This window comes from Chrysemys picta, chromosome 9 (genome assembly GCF_011386835.1).
Source record: "Chrysemys picta bellii isolate R12L10 chromosome 9, ASM1138683v2, whole genome shotgun sequence".
In the NCBI taxonomy this organism is placed as follows: Eukaryota; Metazoa; Chordata; order Testudines; family Emydidae; genus Chrysemys; species Chrysemys picta.
Genome location: NC_088799.1, coordinates 81,881,562 through 81,895,180, shown reverse-complemented (window position 1 = coordinate 81,895,180; position 13,619 = coordinate 81,881,562). Strand labels below are relative to the sequence as shown.

The 13,619-nt window shown below is 45.6% G+C and overlaps 1 protein-coding gene across 9 annotated transcripts in view; it reads right to left on the bottom strand.

Annotated features, from left to right (window-relative positions):
• LOC101952254 (rho GTPase-activating protein 20-like) overlaps positions 1-13,619 on the bottom strand; it is a 63,109-nt gene that overhangs the window by 16,133 nt on the left and 33,357 nt on the right. For 3 of the 9 annotated variants that reach the window (XM_024109491.3, XM_042853268.2, XM_024109492.3), the window contains 6 exons: positions 10,360-10,530; positions 9,591-9,740; positions 7,621-7,662; positions 2,204-2,288; positions 1,403-1,480; positions 171-237 (listed from right to left, as the gene is read on the bottom strand). In XM_024109491.3, the coding sequence (XP_023965259.2) occupies positions 171-237; positions 1,403-1,480; positions 2,204-2,288; positions 7,621-7,662; positions 9,591-9,740; positions 10,360-10,530 (593 nt within the window). The remainder of the gene's footprint in view (positions 1-170; positions 238-1,402; positions 1,481-2,203; positions 2,289-7,620; positions 7,663-9,590; positions 9,741-10,359; positions 10,531-13,619) is intronic. The other 6 variants (XM_042853272.2, XM_065557236.1, XM_042853267.2 and 3 more) reach the window with 5 other exon arrangements.

Sequence of the window (13,619 nt, the reverse complement as noted above, 5' to 3'; positions counted from 1 at the left end):
TGCAACAACAGATCTTTAAAGAGTCAGCATGCAGGTTGAGATGGATTTTGCAAAGAGACAGAGATGCTTCCCTTATTCAGTGACCAACATTATTATCATCATCATCACTGACTTGCTACATCAGCACCTACATGCTGGCATACCTAAATGAAAAATGGAAATGCTCTTACCAATAAGGGGATAAGCAGGGTCATCCTTTCCTGATATCACCCAGAGGTGGTAGTCACTTGGTCTACCCTGTGGATTGAGGAACAGAAGGGAAAAATATAAAAGGGGGCCAAGGACTGAAAAGAAGGACTGGAGCAGCTGGACACAGCACACAAAACAACTGGAAGAGGTAACAGTGGAACAGGCCAAGAGTCAGGAAATGAATAGCTGTAAACATCTGGGAAAACAACCTTGTTATAAGCTCTCAGAATCTGTTTGTCTGACATGCAGAGGAAGGTGAAAGGTTCAGGAGAGGGAGAGAAAGGTAATCAGAAGGATGAAAACAAACTAGGGTTTCCCCAACATCCACATAGAAGGCTCAGATTCAGGAAGACTCTTGACATATTGATCAGACATCATCACTCAATTCCAAGACTCCTCAGGAATGGTGGCAGTTACTGGCTATGAAGGGGTGAGTGCGTACGAGCTTCAAGTTCAGAAGGTTTCTATGTTTTGCCTTGACTGACACGTCAGGTTACAAATATTGCTATTCAAGTTCACACAGACACAAGTATTTCCAATCTCCCATCAGCTTGCATAATGAAGTGCAAGCAGGCTTGCATAATATTTTGTGTTCACTCATTATGCAAGTTGAAGAAAGAGATAAAATATTCATTTCTGCCTTAGATTGCAAGCTCTCTGAGGCAAGGAACATGACTAGCTATGGATATGTAAAGTTGCATGTTAATTTATGACACCATAGAAATGATTTTAATAATTAATAAGAAATGAGGCGTCGCATAAATGTATAGTCAATGTGTTGCACAGCTACCCTTGGGATTAATCTATTGGGATGTTGTTTTGCCTCTCTTCAATATTGTGATGGACTGCTACTGTTAGCAAAGGCTCAGCTGATACTAGCAATGATTTGTTCAATAATTTCACAGCTTTATTCATAACTGTTTGGAGATTCCTGGCCAAGATCAGCTCTGGTAGAAGTGGATATAAGTCTCTGGAAATCAATGGAGTTGCATCTACTTACACAAATTTGGTCCATTACATGGATGTGTGTTTTTATAAAGCTTTATATCTGCACAAACATATTCTCTGTAGTCTGGAGAATACTAGTGTTCTAATGGTTAGAGCCAGTCATTGTCCATTTTTACCAGACTCCACCATATCTGTACCATACTGTAAAACAGATGTTGCCAACTTTCCAACAGAATATCTGGCAGGATGTGCAGTGGCTACTTACAGGAAGTCCAAGCTGATTAGCTGTCTTCTTGATCACATTGTCTGCCGTTTCTGTGTTGGACACATTTATTGTAGTGGTCTAGGCAAGGAAGACAAAGAGTACTTAGAAAGCTAATGGGCTGGAAATGGCGAGGGTTGAGGTTTGGTAACATTGTCACATGGCTTGAAAAATCAAGGCAAGATGCTACTTTCTTGTCACCTGTTTAGGCAGGGTAGTATCTGACATTGCCAAACATGAAGCAACGATAACACCATGAAGGTTAGGATTTTACCACTAATTTATTAGCTTGATAATACACTGGTATTTTTATTGGATGTGGAAGATTTGGACCAACCTGGGAATACAGTAGGATCATTCCTAAGCACAATTATATTACAATGGAACAACAAAGCTCACCACCTTCTTTCTATCACTTTTCTAACACGGCACACAAAAGTAACACAATGGAAATGCAAACCACAGAATCCCAGTGGGACTCATGAAATGCACGCCACAAAACAGCTGATCGGGAAGTGCGGGGAGGGAGGGGGAGGCGCTGATCGGCGGGGCTGCCAGTGGGCAGGAGACACTGGGAGCGGGGGGGGGGGGGGCGGGTAATGGGGGGCTGCTGATGTATTACTGTGGCTCTTTGGCAATGTACATTGATAAATTCTGGCTCCTTCTCAGGCTCAGGTTGGCCACCCCTGGCCTAGCTACTTTAGCAAGGATGCTGGATAAATTATCAGCATAACAGCCTCCCCATACCCACTCCAGATCTCCATGCAGTGTTGGTCTGATGAGTGGGTTCTTGGTTTTACTCACAGAAGTACAGTTGTCAGCATCCAGAAGGAGGATTTGGACGGGTAGGTTTTTTGGATATTCATTCTGTTTCATCTCATTGATTTGCCTGAAAATCAGGGGATGGAAAAAACAGAAACAATCAAATCAAAACAGAGTTTGAGAAAATAACTACAGCAAATGCATCTTAACATCCAATGAGGCAACTATCAAAAAGTGACCTCTTCAAGTGGAGGGTGTTGGTTAATCCCACAACAGGAGATCCCGATCGATGCTAACCTCATAGAGAATGGATTGGATATGACAAAAATCAGAATGTATTGTGGATTATTTGGAGAATAGAGGTGACCTAAGAGTGTCAACTGCCTCTAGGACAGTTGGGGACATTCTTTGGACTATCTGGGCCAAACTCTGCTCTCAACAGAAGGAGCATAAGTGACCATGCTACTGGAGAGGAGATCTCAGCCTCCTGCTTGGGAAGTCAGTGCCTATGAGCAAGGAATTGAGAGGAAACAAGGCCTGTTGTATTGAGACAAATTGGTTTAGAAGATTTGTTCAATCCTAGAAGCCCCATTATATCCACCCATCCACCTGCCCATCTGTGTTCTAAGGGGCTTTTTCTATATAGTCATGGATTCATAGAAGTGATGGGCTGAAAGGGATCTCGAGAACTCAACAAGTCCAGCCCCCTGTCCTGAGGTAGGACCAAGTAAACCTAGACCACCCTTGACCTGTATTTGTCCAACCTGTTCTTAAAAACCTCCAGTGATGGGGATTCCACAACCTCCCTTGGGAGCCTATTCCAGAGCTAAAGTACCCTTATAGTTTGAAAGTTTTCCCTAATATCTAACCTGAAGCTCCCTTGCTGCAAATTAAGCCCACTACTTCTTGTTCTACATTCAGTGGACGAGGAAAACAATTGATTTCTGTCTTCTTGATAACAGCCATTAACATATTTGAAAACTGTTATCAGGTCCCCCACATAGTATTTTTTTTCAAAACTAAACATGACCAGTTTCTTAACCTTTCCTCATAGGACAGGTTTTCTAAACCCTTTATTATTTTTGTTGCTCTCCTCTGGACTCACTCCAATTTGTCCACATCTTTCCTAAAGTGTGGTGCCTGGAATTGAACATAGTACTACAGCTGAGGCCTCAGCATTGCCAACTAGAGTGGGACAGTTATCTTGTGTCTTATATACAACATTACTGTAATATACCCCAGAATAATATTAGCCTTTTTCACAGCTACATCACATTATTGACTCATATTCAGTGTGATCCACTATTACCCCCAGATCCTTTTCAGCAATACTACTGCTTAGCCAGTTATTCCCCATTTTGAAGTTTTTCATTTGATTTTTCCTTCCTAAGTGAAGTACTTTTCATTTGTCTTTCCTAAATATCATCTTGTTGATTTCAGACCAATTCTCTAATTTGTCAAGGATGTTTTTAATGCTAAACCTGCCCTCCAAAGCATTTGCAACCCCTCTCAGCTTGGTGTCATCTGCAAATTTTATAAGCATACTCTCCACTCCATTACCCAGGTCATTAATGAAAATATTGACTAATACCAGGACTGATCCCTGTGGTACCCCACTTGATGCATCCTCCCAGTTTGATAACAACTCTTTGAGTCTGGTCTTTCAACCAGTTGTGCAAGCACCTTATAGAACTTTCATCTAGACCATATTTCCCTAGTTGGCTTATAAGAATGTCATGTGAGACTGTGGCAAAGCCTTAGTAAAATCAAGATATATCATGTCTATTGCTTTTCCACTATCCGCTAGGTCAGTAGCCCTGTCAAAGAAGGAAATTAGGTTGGTTTGGCATGATTTGTTCTTGACAAATCCTTGCTGGCTATTCCTTATAGCCCTATTGTCCCTTAGAGACTTACAAATTGATTGTTTAATTTGTTCCAATATCTTCTAGTATCAAAGTTAAGTTTTCTATGTGACACCTTGGAGGAACACAAAGGGGAACAACAGCTAAAGGGGGGCACATGACCTCCCATGTGACCTGCACGTTAAGGCAGCTACAGTATTCTGTTGCATCTGTCCCACTGATGACTGGAGATAATTTTTAAGTCTTCTGATGCTGGAGAATGAGTTCCGGATGATACAGGTACAGTGAGAAGGACATTTGCGGTCCTCTGGAAACATAATGCTGCAAATGACTCCAAGATCTCTTTCTTGACGGTAACAGCTAATTTAGGCACCATCATTTTGTATGTATTGTTGGGATTATATTTTGCCATGTGCATTACTTTGCATTTAACATTGAATTTCATCTGCCATTTTGTTGCCAAGTTACCCAATTTTGTGTGATCCCTTTGTAACTCTTTGCAGTCTGTTTTGGACTTAACTAAGTAATTTTGTGTCATCTGCAAACTTTGCCATCTCACTGTTTACCCATTTTTGCAGATCATTTATGAATATGTTGAACAGCACTGATCCCAAACCAGTGCAGACCCCTGGGGACACCTCTATTTACTTCTCTTCATTCTGAAAATGGATCATTTATTCCTACCCTCTGTTTCTTGTCTTTTATCTGGGAATGTTTTCAGGATCATCTAACAATCCTTAATTCAACTTAATGACAAGCCTTTTGTTATCTTAATCACTGTGCCTCTGTTTATAAACAAACTCCCTGCTCCAAGGGCAGAAGGTGTTAACAGCACAGAACTCATCACATTCCACACTCAAGCTCTGACTCCTGGGTGCTGCTGGCCCCTTGCCTCCCTTCCCTCCCCCAGGTGATTGGGGAGGGGCAGGTGACCCTTCGCCTCTCCCCCTCCCATGTCTCCCGTCTCCATTTGCCTGGGACCTCACCCATCTTCCATGGGAAGATAATTGTTAACGGTTCCAAGGTTGCTTCAGCTAGTTCCTCAAGAATTGTAGGATGAATTTCATCCAGCCCTGCCAACTGGAATACATCTAATGTATCTAAATATTCTTAACATGTTCTTTCCCTATTTTGGCTTGCCTTTCTTCCCCCTTGTTGATAATATTAATTATGTTGAGTATATGGTCACTATTACATTTATTTAGTGAAGTCTGAAGCAAAATAGGCATTAAACATCTCTGCCCTCTTGATGTCATCAATTATTAGCCCTTCTTCCCCACTAAGTAGAGGACCTACCTTTTTCTTTGTCTTTTTCTTGCTCCTAATGCATTTAAATAACCCCGTTTTATTGCCTTTTATATCAAATGATGGGGTCTAAATTAGCTGTTACCACTCAAGAAAGAGATCTTGGAGTCATTGTGGATAGTTCTCTGAAAACATCCACTCAATGTGCTGCAGCAGTCAAAAAGGTGAACAGAATGCTGGGAATAATTAAGAAAGGGAAAGGACAGAAAAATATCATGTTGCCTCTATATAAATCCATGGTACGCCCACATCTTGAATACTGTGTGCAGATGTAGTCGCCCCATCTCAAAAAAGATATATTGGAATTGGAAAAGGTTCAGAAAAGGGCAACAAAAATGATTAGGAATATGGAACGGGTTCCATATGAGGAGAGATTAATAAGACTGGGACTTTTCAGCTTGGAAAAGAGACATCTAAGTGGAGATATGATTGAGGTCTATAAAATCATGACTGGTGTAGAGAAAGTAGATAAGGAAGTGTTGTTTACTACTTCTAATAACACAAGAACTAGGGGTCACCAAATGAAATTAATAGGCAGCGGGTTTAAAACAAATAAAAGGAAGTATTTCTTCACACACTGCACAGTCAACCTGTGGAACTCCTTGCCAGAGGAAGTTGTGAAGGCCAAGACCATAACAGGGTTAAAAAAAGAACTAGATAAATTCATGGAGGATAGTTCCATCAATGGCTATTAGCCAGAATGGGTAGGAATGGTATCCCTAGCCTCTGTTTGCCAGAAGCTGGGAATGAGTGACAGGGGATGGATCACTTGATGATTACCTGTTCTGTTCATTCCCTTTGGGGCACCTTGGAAAACAGGATACTGGGCTAGATGGACTTTTGGTCTGACCCAGTAGGGCCATTCTTATGTTCTTATGTCTTTCATGTCCTTTGCTAGATGTAACTCATTGTGTGCCTTAGCCTTTCTGATTTTGTCCCTATATGGTTGTGCTATTCTTTTGTATTCCTCTTTAGCAATTTGTCCATGTTTCCACTTTTTGTTGGATTCCTTTTAAATTTTCAGGTCATTAAAGAGCTGCTGATGGAACCATATAGGCCTCTTATTCTTCTTCCTTTTTTTACATTGGAATAGTTGGCAGTTGTGTGTTTAATATTGTCTCTTTGGGAAACTGCCATGTCTCTTAAACTCTTAATACCTTAAATTTTCTTCCCATGAGACCTTATACCAGTTCTCTGAATTTGTTAAAGTTTCCTTTTTTGAAGACCAGTTGTCCTTATTGTGATGCTCTCACTCCTTCCTTTCTTTTGAATCATGACATTTATCATTTCATGATCACTTTCACCCAAATTGCCTTCCATATTCAGATTTGCAACCAATTCCTCCCTGTTGTTCAGAATCAAGTCTAAAATGGCTGGCCTCCAGGTTATTTTTTGCCATTTTCTGAAACAAAAAAGTTGTCTCACTACATTTATTAGAAATTTTGTGTTTTGCCATATTACTTTTCCAACAGATGTCCCCCATTATTACCAGGTCATGTGTTTTAGATATTTGTGTTATTTGTTCTATAAATACCTCATTAACCTCCTCTTCCTTATTTGGTGATTTATAGTAGGCTCCTACCATGATATCACCCCTATTTTCCCCCCTTTAATCTGTATCCAGAGCCTTTCAACTGGTCTGCCTCTCGCTTCTTTCTAGATCTCTGAACAAGTGCATATATTCTGGATGTATAAGGCAACACCTCCTCCCTTTTTTCCCTGTCTGTCCTATCTGTACAAGCTATATTCTTCTATACCAATATTCCAATCATGAGATTTCTCTCACCAAGTCTCTGTGATACCAGTGAAGTCATAATTTAGCTTATGTACTAATCCTTCTAGCTCTTTCTGTTTATTCCCCATAGTCCTTGCACTTGTGTATAGACATCTAAGATGTTGAGCAAGTTCCCCCATGGGTTTCCCTCTTGTTGCTCCTATAACCCTACTGTGATTTGTCATTCCCTCCCCTCCCTCCCCCAATATCTAGCTCTCTGTTAAGGTTGCCCTTTTTTATGCTTACCTGCGGGCTTTTGTCACCTGCCCTTTTGAGTCTCATGTAATAGCTAAAGGCTCACACTGTAACCCAGATTCTCTTACTGGCCCCCTTCTCCCTTCACAGATCACATGAAGGCAGAAGCTGCTGACAAGGGATTTTCAAATGCATAAAAGGCAATTAGGAACCCATTGAAAGGCAATGGGAGTGGGATATCTAGCATCTAAACTCTCCCCCTAACTGTTTATAAAGGATAATCAAGGGACAGCATAGCAAGAGGGGAAGGATGCGACTCTTACCACAGCAATGTTGAGAGCCAGCGCTCCTTCTCTTCGGATGAGCTGAGAAAAAAAAGAGAGGCAAAATATTAAATAATGGCTAAATGACTAATAGCGTTTGGAGACTCTACCAGGCTTTGCTTATATTTAGCCATAAGTCTCAGTTCCTTCCTGGAAGCCCTAGAACAAAAGTGCAGTCCTTTCCTGGTTCTGTTCTATTTTAACAAAAAGAAATAATAATAATAAAACCCCAAGAGCAGCCGAGCTGAACTAGATTTCCTGGCCAACCAACGGGGTGTTCAGATAAGGAACAAATATCTTTCTGTGACGGAGTTAGCAAGTCATGTGTGTCTTTATTTTTTTGTAATGACCTTTAATTGATATTTTGTTTCTACTATCATTTCCTTTCCTATGCTTACAATTCCTAGAAGCCTTCGCTGGCAGTATTCGTCACTAATATCTCCACTGCTATGGTTTGAATAAAAAAAAGATCTATCCAGGCGACAGATGCCTGAGGCCTCCAGTGCAGGAATTGAGTGCACATGGCATAATAAAGTGAAAAGCAGCATCCTCACTGTTCAGAGGGGATGGAACAAGTGTGAAATGAGTTGGTGGATCCCAATTCCTTTGCCACCAAGCCAGTTGTCCAAAGCACAAACATCAGCAGTACCTTAGCACTGACTAGCACTCCTCGCTGGCTATCAGCCAAAAGGCCCAGGATTGAATGGTCCATGGAGACCGAAATACCCTCTTATCCCTGCATGATTGGGACACACTGGTGGACAAAGGTGTGTGAAGGAAGCTTACAATGTAGCTTCCCACACTGTACCAGGTGTGTGGCTCTCCAGGGCTGTCATTCTGGCATCTTTCACCCGCATAATTCACCTCTCCCTAATAATAAAATGTGGGCAGAAAAACAGCCGGAAGGGGCATACCCAAAGACGAAAATGCCATTCTCACTGAATAGCCTGGAGTTCTTTTCAGAAAGTGCCATATGGGACCTGTGCCTGTTTGCTGTCAGGTTAGTCAAGATGATCTTAATATGTGAATATTTACCCTGTATTTACCCTGCAACTGTTTTATTTTAAAATGGATTGGATGTTTTTAATGCACCAGGAAAACAAGTGTTGGTTGAAAGAACTCCTTCTCACAGGGAAGCGGAGATAAGGAGGGACGGGGAAGAATTCATTGCACTCTGTAGGGTCCAGAGAACCGCACTGAACTGGCTAGTGTGCATATGCACCAGAGGCCTATCCTGAGTGGAATCAGAGCCACTCAATTGTGTGCCATAACCCCACTCCATCTAAGGTACTTACACTGCCGCCATTACCATTGTATCTGAGCAGCTCACAGTCTTTAGTGCATTTATCCTCACAACGTCCCTGTGAGGTACAGATTTACTATTAGGAGGAACTGAGGCCCAGAGAATCTAGAGGTGTGTCTACATAGCCAGCAGCAGCGAGCTCCCAGCCCGAGATGACAGACTTGGGCTAGTAGCTAGCACTCTGAAAATAGTTGTGTAGACAGGGCTATGAAGTTGCAGTGGGGCTGAAGCTCAGGCTCGGAACCCAGCCCCCCGCCCCCAGGCTTCAGAGCCTGAGCTCCAGCCTGAGACACAACTTCAAAGCACTGTCTACACAGCTATTTTAGGGCACTAACCCAAATCTGTCGACCCAGGCTGGGAGGCTCATTGCTATGGGCTGTGTACACAAACCCTAAGTAACTTCCTGAAGATCACACAGGAAGGTTGTGGTAGAACCAGGACCTGAAGCTAGGTCTGGCACATCACCCCTGAATGATCCTTCTTCACTTTCACTGTGCTGCTAATAGTTAACAGAAATTCTTCTTCTTTAGCTCACTTCACGAGGGTCTGTATTTTTGGAACAGGGGCTCAGAGTTCTAGACTCTCTGTCATCATTTAGTTCTAACTATGCAGCATAGTGATAGCTGCGAGACTGCAATGCAGTGGGTTTGTTACTGTGCCATGATACCTGAAGGAGACAACAGAGTTGGTGGTAGGCCAGCCAATGACAAATGAATTCTCAGGGCTCATCTTTTTCTCGGACACTTCGTTGAGACAAAAACCTGTCCATACTTCACACAGGCGCACCTGCTTCTTCAGCTTCAAGCTGGAGGAGGACCTGGAATTCAAACCAGAGATTGCTTAGGCTAATGAGACTGGCTAGAGAGAGGCATAGCACATGTACAGCCCTCCTTGTCCATCTCCATTGATGCATCTGAACGGACATCTCAAGTATCCCGGTGCTGGGCCTCCATCTTACCAAACCATGTGCCATACCATGGTGGTTTTGTGATTCAGACAAATTACTACCACAAACAAGTAAACATTGTTGAGATCAGCTAAGCTATTTACCTATCAGCTAAGTAGGAACTGAAGAGAACTAGCCAAAAGGTGAGTTAATTTTCTGTCTTCTGCATGGAGCCCCTTTCACTTGATTTCCTCAGCACTGACAAGAATGCCATGTCACTTCTTCAAGGAGTCTCATGAAGCAAAGAGCAAACTTACTTAGTTCAGCTCATGTTGCTTGATGAAAATGCAGTGATAAATTCAGGGTAGACATTCCCAGCAGTGGCCAACACATTTCTGGGGGTGGAATGGGGAAGTTGCAAAATTTTAGAAGCCCCTTTAAAAATGTGGTTGTCCTGGTACCCTCATCCACAAATGCCCTTGATCCTGGCTCACACTGGCTACTAGGTGTATAGACATAACCCTTGTGTAGCTTGCCCACATTCTCTTACTTGGACTTGGCAATGACCAGCATGTCACTGAAGAGGAACAAATGTCTCTCCTGGGTCTGCAGTCCCATGGTAAGTTGTACCCTCTCATCCAAGATGAAAACAGAATTTGGGTTACTGAAAGCTCCGGTTGGTAGCCCATTGTCTGGGTGCGATGAGGAAAGAGTAATTTCCCTGGAAAAAAATCATTACACGAATTGTACAATTATTGCAACTCCTATAGACTTCGTTAATAACCCAATAGACTAATGGCTATTTCATTTCTTCTCACATAGGCTCAGACTCAGCTTAATGAAAGCTGTCTATATATTTTATACTAAATATGGAGGAAATCCTGAGGTCCTTACTCAGTTTTCACTTTATTCAGGCAAGAGCAGTGGTGAGCTGGAGCCGGTTCACATGAACTGGTTGTTAAATTTTGAAGCAGTTTTAGAACTGGTTGTTAACCCGCTTCTCTGCGAGGAGGGGGCACTGCGGCTTTGATGAGCTCCGGCCGGGAAGTGATGTAATTCCTCCTCCGGCCGCCGGGGCGCTGCACTGCGGGAGCCATGTGGGCCACCGCCTGGCCTTGGGCACGGGCCCTGTTGCTGCTGCTGCTCCCCTGACCCCTGGCCCTGGGGCTCCCGCTGCTGCCTGGTGGGTCCCCGGCTGCTCTGCTGGGCCTGGGCTGCGTCCTGCTGCTCGGGCTGCTCCAAGCCGCTCTCCCCCTGAGTACCCGCCACCCTGTCTCCAGCCAGCCTCGCATCCCCTGCTTGCAGCCAGCTCCTGCCCTGCCCACACCAGCCTCGCACCCCCTGCCCTGTCTCTAGCCAACCCCTGCCGCACCCTCCTGCCCTAAGCCAGCCAGCTCCGCACTCCTCTGTTTCCAGCCAACCCTTGCTGCACCCCCCCTGCAGCCCTGCCCGAAACCAGCCAGTCCCACACCCTAGGGTTACCATTCGTCCGGATTCCCCCAGACATGTCCGGATTTTTGAACTAAAAATAGCGTCCGGGGGGAATTTGTTAATGTCCGGACTCCCCTCCCCCCCCCCATGCAGAGCACGCGCGGCTAACAGGGCAGCCGGATGGTGCCACTTACACGTGGCTCCGACAGCGAGAGAGAGTCCCTCCTCCCCCTGCAGCATAGTTCACTCACTCCCTCCCTGCATTCACCTCCGGCAGTCTGGAGCTCCTCCCCTGCTGCTGCCCAGCATACCGGAGAACGGCTCAGACAGTTCCTGAGCAAGCTCCCAGAGAGCCCTTAGGCGAACCGAAGGCCAACGACAAGGGAGCCAGGGGGTTAGAGAAGGGGCAGGGAGGTTCTGGAGGGGGCAGTCAAGAGACGGGGGGGGTCGGGAGTTCGGGGGGGGCTTTCTGGAAGATGTGTGTGGATAAGGTTTTGGGCAGTCAGGGTACAGGTAGGGGGTAGGGTCCTGGGGGGCAGTTTGGGGGGGTCTTAGGAGGGGGCAGTTAGGGGACAAGAGGCAGGGAGGCTTAAGAGAAGGTGGCTTATTATCTTGAGTTAGAGGAAGAAATTAAAAACTTAACGGGAGGTAAAAATATCCACTTCTTTGGTTTTGTGCTTGGGGCGCGTGGCAAGTGGAGTGAAGGTAATAATGATTTGTTACAATTATTGGGAATGGACAGAAGTAAAAATTTTAAGGAGAGTATATGTAGACTTGTTTTATATTCCACTATTGGTATGATGGCTATATTCAATGACAGGTAAAGATCCCGGAGTTTCCATTCCGTGTATCTTGCCAAAACTAAATTTTAGCTATTTTGGTTTCCATGCTCTAAATTTTCAAATTTTTAATATTGTTTTGAACATTAACATATTTAGTGTTATTTAATATCTGTCCTTCAATAGAATGGTTTTAACTATATAATAAATACTTATTAATGGATGAAATTCCAATTTAAATTATTAGTTTTTTTTTTTTTAACTACTGGATGTGGATGCGGACTGGCCGCGTATAGTAACCAGGAAAGGGCAGGTAGTCACGCCTGTACATAAATAGGGGGTGGGGTTCTGGAGGGCAGTTAGGGGCAAAGGTCCCAGGAGGGGGCAGTCAGGGGACAAGGAGCGGGGGGGGGGGGGGGGTTGGGAGTTCTGGGGGGGGGCTGTCAGGGGGCAGGAGTGGGGAGAGGGATCGGAGCAGTCAATGGGACAGGGAGCAGAGGGGTTTAGATGGGTCGGGAGTTCTGGGGGGGGGGCTGTCAGGGGGTGGGGAGTGGTTGGATGGGGCGTGGGAGTCCCAGGGGTCTATCTGGGGGTGGGGGTGTGGATAAGGGTTGGAGCAGTCAGGGCACAGGTAGGGGGTAGGGTCCTAGGTGGCCAGTTAGGATGGGGGGAGGGTCTCAGGAGGGGGCAGTCAGGGGACAAGAGGCAGGGAGGCTTAGGTAGGGGGTGAAGTCTTGGGGGGGCAGTTAGGGGCAGGGGTCCCAGGAGGGGGCAGTCAGGGGACAAGGAGCGGGGGGGAGGGTTGGGAGTTCTGAGGGGGGCGGGAAGTGGGAGGGGCAGGGGCGGGGGCAGGGCAGGACAGGGGTGGGGCTCCGCCCGTCCTCTTTTTTGCTTGCTGAAATATGGTAACCCTACCACACCCCCTGTCTCCAGCCAGCTCCTGCCGCATCCCCTGCCCTGCCTGCAGCCAGCCCCGCACCCCCTGCCCGCAGCCAGCCCCTGCCGCACCCTCTGCCCTGTCTCCAGCCAATCCCTGCCGCACCCCCCTGCCCAAAGCCAGCCAGCCCCGCACTTCTCTGTCTTCAACCAACCCCTGCTGCACCCCCCTGTGGCCCTGCCTGAAGCCAGCCAGCCCCACACACCCCTGTCTCCAGCCAGCCCCACACCCCCCATCTCCAGCCAACCCCACACCCCCTTGCCTCCAGCCAACCCCACACCCTCCGGTCTCCAGCCAGCTCCGCACCCCCTGCCCTGTCAACAGCTAGTCCCGTACCCCCTGCCTCCAGCTAGCCCTGCCCCACGCCCCTGTCTGCAGCCGGCCCCATGTCCACTGGTGCCCTGCAGTTCCCAGGGCAGTAACCCTGCACACCTGCTTCAATGAGGGGGGCAGGGAGCAGCTGGGAACCACACATGTGCACACACCCCCAGGGAGTGGCGGGGACCCACACATGTGAAACGGAGCTCATTTCTAGTTCAGGCCCATCTTTTTAAAAAAGAACTTTAGGTAGGGTTAACATACATCCGTATTTTCCCGGATATGTCAGGCTTTTTGATTCTTAAATCGCCGTCTGGGAGGAAATTCCTCCTGGGAAAATACGGA